The sequence below is a fragment of the Microcaecilia unicolor genome, chromosome 1 (genome assembly GCF_901765095.1).
Source record: "Microcaecilia unicolor chromosome 1, aMicUni1.1, whole genome shotgun sequence".
NCBI classification, from domain to species: domain Eukaryota; kingdom Metazoa; phylum Chordata; class Amphibia; order Gymnophiona; family Siphonopidae; genus Microcaecilia; species Microcaecilia unicolor.
In genome coordinates this window covers 626,722,332-626,730,391 of record NC_044031.1, presented here as the reverse complement: position 1 = coordinate 626,730,391, position 8,060 = coordinate 626,722,332, and the positions used below count along the sequence as shown (strand labels likewise).

The following is an 8,060-nucleotide window of genomic DNA, read 5'->3' as shown; positions in this document are numbered from 1 at the left end:
GCTACTCAAAACTTAAAGTCCTGGATTTCAAGCATGCTGACTTTAGTAAAATGGGGGAATACCCGAGGAAGGAGCTGATGGGCTGGGAGGACATACGAGAGGTGGAAGGACAGTGGTCCAGGCTGAAAGAAGCTATAAATGTGGCCACAAACCTTTATGTAAGGAGAGTAAATAAAAGCAAGAGAAAAAGGAAACCGATATGGTTCTCCAAGCAAGTGGCTGAGAAAATAAAGGCTAAAGAGTTGGCGTTCCTGAAATACAGAAAAACTCAAGAAGAGGAACACGGAGAGGAATACCGGATGAAACTGAAAGAAGCTAAGAGAGAGATACGTCTGGCGAAAGCGCAAGCAGAAGAACAAATGGCTAGAAATGTAAAGAGGGGTGACAAAACTTTCTTCAGGTATATTAGTGAAAGGAGGAAGACTAAAAGTGAAACTGAAAGATGCTGCGAACCGCTATGTAGATAATGATGAAAAAAAAGCAAATTTGCTAAACTGATACGTTTGTTCTGTTTTCACAGAAGAAAATCCTGGCGAAGGACCACGATTGACTGGCAAAAGTACATATGAGAATGGAATGGATACAGCACCATTCATGGAAGAGAGTGTGTATGAACAACTTGAAAATCTAAAGGTGGACAAAGCCATGGAACCGGATGGGATCCACCCCAGGATATTGAGGGAGCTCAGAGAGGTTCTGGCGGGTCCTCTTAAAGATTTGTTTAATAAATCCTTGGAGACGGGAGAGGTTCCGTGGGATTGGAGAAGAGCGGATGTGGTCCCTCTTCACAAAAGTGGTGATAGGGAAGAAGCTGGAAACTACAGGCCGGTAAGCCTCACTTCAGTTATTGGAAAAGCAATGGAAGTGATGCTGAAGGCAAGGATAGTGAATTTCCTGGAAGCCAATAAGTTGCAAGATCCGAGACAACATGGTTTTACCAAAGGTAAATCGTGCCAAACGAATCTCATTGAATTCTTTGACTGGGTGACCGGAGAATTGAATCATGGACGTACTATAGACGTAATCTACTTAGATTTCAGCAAAGCTTTTGACATGGTTCCCCACAGAAGGCTCTTGAATAAACTTGACAGGCTGAAGATAGGACCTGACATGGTGAACTGGATTAGGAACTGGTTGATGGACAGATGCCAGAGGGTGGTGGTTAATGGAATTCGCTCGGATGAGGGAAAAGTGAGTAGTGGAGTGCCTCAGGGATCGGTGCTGGGGCTGATTCTGTTCAATATATTTGTGAGTGACATTGCCGAAGGGTTAGAAGGTAAAGTTTGCCTTTTTGTGGATCATACTAAGATTTGTAACAGAGTGGACACCCAGGAGGGAGTGAAAAACATGAAAAAAGATCTGCAGAAGCTAGAAGAATGGTCTAAGGTTTGGCAATTAAAATTCAATGCGAAGAAATGCAAAGTGATGCGCTTAGGGAATAGAAATCCACAGGAGATGTATGTGTTAGGCGGTGAGAGTTTGATATGTACGGCCGGGGAGAGGGATCTTGGGGTGATAGTATCTGAGGATCTGAAGGCGATGAAACAGTGTGACAAGGCGGTGGCCGTAGCCAGAAGGTTGCTAGGCTGTATAGAGAGAGGTGTGACCAGCAGAAGAAAGGAGGTGTTGATGCCCCTGTATAAGTCATTGGTGAGCCCCCCCCCCCCCCCCCCGGAGTATTGTGTTCAGTTTTGGAGGCCATATCTTGCTAAGGATGTAAAAAGAATTGAAGCGGTGCAAAGAAAAGCTACAAAAATGGTATGGGATTTGCGTTACAAGACGTATGAGGAGAGACTTGCTGACCTGAACATGTATACCCTGGAGGAAAGGAGAAACAGGGTTGATATGATACAGACGTTCAAATATTTGAAAGGTATTAATCCGCAAACGAACCTTTTCTGGAGATGGGAAGGCGGTAGAACTAGAGGACATGAAATGAGATTGACGGGGGGCAGATTCAAGAAAAATGTCAGGAAGTATTTTTTCACGGAGAGAGTGGTGGATACTTGGAATGCCCTCCCGCGGGAGGTGGTGATGAAAACAGTAACAGAATTAAAAAATGCGTGGGATAAACCATAGGAGCCAACTTTTCAAAATTATTGGGGATGCTAAGCCCAATAGAAATAACCCCTCCCTGGATACATACAAGGAATTCTCTCAATATTGGGGGTGCTCAAGCACCCATAGCACCCACAGAGTCAGCTCCTATGGGATAAGCATAAAGGAATCCTGTTCAGAAGGAATGGATCCTCAGAAGCTTAACGGAGATTGGGTGGCAGAGCCGGTGGTAGGAGGCGGGGCTAGTGCTGGGCAGACTTCTACGGTCTGTGCCCTGAAAATGGCAGATACAAATCAAGGTCAGGTATACACATAAAAAGTAGCACATACGAGTTTATCTTGTTGGGCAGACTGGATGAACTGTACAGGTCTTACTCTGCTGTCATCTACTATGTTACTATCAAGCTTATTTTCGAAAGTGATCGCCGGCTATAAATCGGGAGATGGCCGGCGATCTCGCAAAAGCGGCCAAATCGTTATAATCGAAAGCGGCTTTTTTGACAGCATCGCCGCTTTCCTGTTGCCTCGCCGGCGAAAGTTCAAGAGGGCGTGTCGGCGGCGTAGCAAAGGCGGGACATGGGCGGGCATGGGCGTGGCTACCAGATTGCTGGCTTTCGCGGATAATGGAAAACAAAAAGCGGCGTTGAGCAGTATTTCGCCTGGGTTACTTGGTCCTTTAATTTTCACGACCAAGCCTCAAAAAGGTGCCCCAACTGACCAGATGACCACCGGAAGGAATCGGGGATGACCTCCCTGTACTCCCCCAGTGGTCACCAACCCCCTCCCACACTAAAACAATAAAACTAAAAACCTTTTTTGCCAGCCTGTATGCCAGCCTCAAATGCTGTACCCACCTCCATGACAGCAGAATTTGTTCTATCCTCTGACAGTCTTTCCCTGGTTGTGATGTGGCTCTCGGGTGAGTGTGACAACTTTTCTGTTAGGTGCACTGCAGAGTCACATCAGCAATGCATTGTGGTGGGTGTAGGGTAGTGGTCTCTACTCCCATGGTGCTTTTCCCCCTGCTAACTGGGTCAGAGTGAGTCCAGTTTTGTTTCCAGTAGTCCATGAGGTAGTGGCCATTTTTGTCAGCCAGTTTTAGATCCCTTTCATGTGTTACCCACGTTAGAGAACTTAGTTATTACCTTGAATGTTGCTGAAAGAGGGCATTGTACACCATTCTGCCAGCTCTGACCTACTGCTAATCTCAGTACCAGGGAGACTCTTTGCCAGTGGGGCACAACCTCTGATCTGCAGTTAACTGTGAGTAAACTAGCTTATTCAAATAAAGGACTTTTTCAAAGAGATTAGTCTTCAGGTGTCAACTGGTGTGCCAAGGTTATACAGCAGCAACAAGTCCTAGAGGCCTACGTGTATGCAGGTCCCTGGAGCACTTTTAGTGGGTACCGCAGTGCACAAGGCAGGCGGACCCAGGCCCACCCCCCTACCCGTAACACTTGTGCTGGTAAATGGGAGCCCTCCAAAACCCACTGTACCCACATGTAGTTGCCCCCTTCACCCCTAAGAGCTATGGTAGTGTTATACATTTGTGGGTAGTGGGTTTGGGGGGCTCGGCACCCAAAGTAAGGGAGCTATGCATGTGGGAGCTTTTTCTGAAGTCCACTGCACTGACCCCTAGGGTGCCCAGTTGGTGTCCTGACATGTCAGGGGGGCCAGTGCACTACGAATGCTGGCTCCTCCCATGACCAAATGCCTTGCATTTCGCCGGGTTTGAGATGACTGGCAGTTTTTTTTCCATTATCGCTGAAAAACAAAACCGGCGATCTCAACCCCGGCAAACTCTGGCATTTGGCCGGGCTAAACTGTATTATCGAAAAAAAGATGGCCGGCCATCTTTTTCGAAAGTACAGATCCAGCCAGCTGTTGCGCCGCCGCCGAAATAGATCGCCGGCGACGTTCGATTATGCCTCTCCACATTACTTTGTTCCGTTCAGAGGACACAAGAGGAGGAGCTTTTTCCTCATAGGGTGATGGATGCCTGGAATGACCTACTAGTGGAGGAAGTGGAAACCAGTACTGTGATTAAATTGGAATATGTCTGGGATAGATGTAGAGGGCAATGGGTAGGAAAAGGATTGCACGTTTACCCATGTGCTAGAGCACTAGACAGGAAGGCAACTGGACCCCCTGGAAGAATCAATTGGTCCTTACAGTATGTGTTACTTGTCCTGTGTAATGATATTAACTCTTCTTTAGATTCTCTCCGTGGAGTATTCCTGGTGATGGTGCTGCAGCCAGTGCTCAGGAACCGAGGCTCAGTGTGATAGTTGTGGCATATCAGTTCATTGCTCACTTTCACAGCATGATGTTTTCTTCATAAATAGACAGTAGCAGCAGGATTCCCCAGCCCACTAGAATTCCCACATTGTGCAGGAAGAAGAGCAACCATGGACGTTTGTCTTTCACATTCATCATGGCTGGGAGCTAGGGAGAAACCAAAGGAGAAAGTGAGAAATCCAGGACCAATCTACTGTTCAAATTATTCAATAATACCATCCAACCAATCCTCATATATGTGAGTGAGGTCTGGGGTCTTTCATTAACCCTAAACTATACAGAATGGGACAGAACCTAAACAGAAATCTTGCACCTACAGTTCTGCAAACAGATACTGTGCATCCACAGAACCGCCCCCCCCCCCCCCCCCCCCAGTAACAGATACAGAGAAGAATTAGGACATGTCTGTTTATGTATTATTTATGGCATTTGTACCCTGCATTATTCCAAACAAGTTTGTGTTCAAACCTTTAAAGCAAATTACAATAAGAGAACTATAACAAAAATACAAAATAGTAATAGGTAAAAACATTGAAAGCAGTAAGATGACTCAGTGGGTCCGATATTCAGCAGAGCGCCAGTCATTTTCTTTTCATTTTCATTTATTAATACTTATATCCCACATTATCCAAACATGCTTTGGTTCTATGTGGCTTACAGAGAAACAAAAACAAGTACATTCAATCCTTTTAACAAAAAATTGTGAAACAAGAACAGATGCAGTCAACTCTTTAACAGAAATCAAAGTCTCTTGAGAGGGGATAGGTACAAGAGGGGGTACGCATTAGAATTAGAAGTTTCTTATCATTAACTAGTGACACATTTAAACTGTAGATTATCCTATGAGTGGATGGATTTGTAACAGGTGCCCTTGAGGTATAGTAATAGGAATTGTCTAGTGACTTGTAGAGCATTCTTCCACAGAAGATTTACAAAGGAGCTCAAGTAGTCTGTGGCTCTTCCATATAGTATTTGGAAAATTGTTACAGAAATTTTGAAGTAGACTCTTGCTTTCACGGGGAGCCAGAATAGAGATAGTAGTAAAGGGGTGGCTGTTTGATACTGGGACATTTTAAAAATCAGACATGCAGCGGTGTATTGAGCTGTATGTGGTTTCTTTATGCTTGATTACTTACACCCGGCATAGATCCCATTACAGTAATCAATCTGTGATAAGATTAATGATTGGAATAGGATGCAGAATGTGTTTGTGGAAAAGAAGCTTCTAATTCATCTCAGCTTCCAAAGATTCCTAAATTTCTTTGTGGTGACTGCTGATATCTGTGTGCCAAGCCTTAGGTGTTGATGTATGATTACCCCTAGGACCTTTAGGTTGTTTTTAAGAGGGTAGCTGGTGTCCCCTAATTTAATAGATTTTTCTGTAATTGGGAGATGAACGTTATTTAACGCAAGCAGTTTAGTCTTCTCTTTGTTTAGTTTCAGTTGGAATGTGGAGGCACAAGTGTTTATAGAGTCCAGTCCTTGTTGAACCTTGTTTTAGATATTACTGATGTCCCCTTTGAAGGAAATGTAGATCATGACATCATCCGCATAAATGTGAGGGTTGAAGCCACCTTTTTCTAACGCACTGCCCAAAGGCACCATTAGGATGTTAAATTGTATCGGCAAGAGTGGAGAGCCTTGAGGTACTCTGCATTTTGGTGACCAGGGAGGTGACAGGGTGTTTGCCATCTTGGCCTGATATTATCTTGTGCTGAGGAAGCCTTTGATCCATCTCAGTACAGCTTCACCTATTCCTAAGTTGTCTAGTAAGTAGAGTAGACTGTCATGATCCACCGCATCAAAGGCGCTGCCAATGTCAAATTGGAGCATGAGGACCTTCCTCCTCATACTGAGCTCCTTTCTGACTTTGCCCAGGAATGATATTAGTGTGGATTCTGTGCTGGGGTGGTGTCTGAATCTTGATTGAGAGCGATGTTGGATGGGGTGGCAAGACACTTCATCAGATGTTGGGATACCAGCCCTTCCATTGTCTTGACCAGTGGGATGGAGGCAACTGGTCTGTAGTTTATGTTGTCACTGATCTTGGCTGTCTTGTTCTTGGGAATTGGGGTTAGTATTATACTGCCCCGTTTTGCTGGGGAGGTTCCTTTGTGCAGTAGTGTGGATATATGTTCTACTAGTAGGTCCAAGAACCAAGTTGGGCTTCCCACATGATGTTGTTTGGGCATGCATCAAGTATGCAGTGTGATTTATCATATTTATTCAGTAAGGTTTGGATTTCTATTGTGGATGGCTTATTGAATGATACCCAGTTTTTGTCTGGTTCTATGAGCTCATTGTGGTCTAGGTAGTTTTCAATGGAACTCTTTGGTTGAAGTAATTCTGCCCTAATTTTGGCGATTTTTTGTTCGAAGTACATGGCCAGCTCCTGCGTTGATGGTGGTATCTCATTTGTGGAAGTCACTTTCTGGACAACTAATATTTTATTCAGTAAGCTGTAAATTTTTTTAATGTTAGATTGACTTGAGCCTATATATGTTGTATAGAATGCCATTTTTGCTTGTTTTTTCATATTCTTATATACCCATATTGTGGTTCTCCAATTGGTAAGGCTCATATCTTTGTTCCACTTTCTTTCTAGTCTTCTGCATTGCTATTTGGTAGATAGTAATTTTTGATCAAACCATGGAGATGGTATTCTATTGTGTTTCCTTCTAGGTCCCTTGGGTGCTATTGCATCAAGGGTAGCTTTGCTGTGTGTATCCTGGTCCCCAGTTGTCACGTCTGTGGCCGTGACCACCCTCATACTTACCCTGTTTCTGGGAGTCAGTGGCTGTGCTGGCTTCTGTTTGTCTCTGTGTCTGTCTCTGTGTGCTGATTGCCTTACTGAACCTCACCTGTGTGGGCTATGCCTCTTCCAAGATGACTGCCGCCTCCTCTATGCCAGTATCCAAGATGGCTCCTGCTTGTCCTTCCTGTGAGCTCACTTCCTCTGTGTGTCAAGCCTCTGTTTGGAGGCAAGGAACTTCCTGCTTCTGTCCTGCTGGTGGTGACTCATCAGTGAGTTCCTTTATAAGGAAGGCCTGTGCTTGCAGTCAGGGCCTTCGCATGGTGTCATTGTCTGGTGTCATGCCCAGTGGCCGACAGGTTAGTTAGTGTGTTGCTGCGCTGCTTCTAAGCCTGTCTTCTGTGTGGGCTTTTGCCCTTCTGTGTGGGCTTGCTTTTCTGCTTAGTACCTGTGGGCTGCTTGCCCTTCTGTGTGGGCTTGCCCTTCTGCCTAGTACCTGTGGGCTGCTTGCCCTTCTGTGTGGGCTAGTGCCCTTCGGTTCCCAATACCTGTGGGCTGCTTGCCCTTCTGCGTGGGCTGCTAGCCTTCTGCCTTTAGTCTGTGTTTAGAGCCTGCTGTTCAGCCCTGGTTTCCCGTCTGTGTTTGCAGCCTGCCCTACTCCCTGCTTGTATATTCTGTGTGCACATCCTGGCTGCTAGCCTTCTGCCTTTAGTCTGTGTTTAGAGCCTGCTGTTCAGCCCTGGTTTCCCCGTCCGTGTTTGCAGCCTGCCCTACTCCCTGCTTGTATATTCTGTGTGCACATCCTGAACCTTGTATATCCTGTGTGCACATCCTGGCTGCTAGTCCTGCTGCCTTTGCTGTGGAGGTAGCCTCTGCAGTTCAGTCCGGGTTTCCCCATCTGTGTTTGCAGCCTGCCCTACTCCCTGCTTGTATATTCTATGTGCACATCCTG

At 45.5% G+C, this 8,060-nt stretch overlaps 1 protein-coding gene across 2 annotated transcripts in view; it reads right to left on the bottom strand.

Moving 5' to 3' along the window:
* Positions 1-3,930: 3,930 nt before the first annotated feature.
* Positions 3,931-8,060, bottom strand: part of SLC39A4 (solute carrier family 39 member 4) — a 93,512-nt gene continuing 89,382 nt past the window's right edge. For both annotated transcript variants that reach the window (XM_030220617.1, XM_030220627.1), the window contains one exon: positions 3,931-4,503. In XM_030220617.1, the coding sequence (XP_030076477.1) occupies positions 4,375-4,503 (129 nt within the window). In that variant the 3' untranslated portion in view covers positions 3,931-4,374. The remainder of the gene's footprint in view (positions 4,504-8,060) is intronic.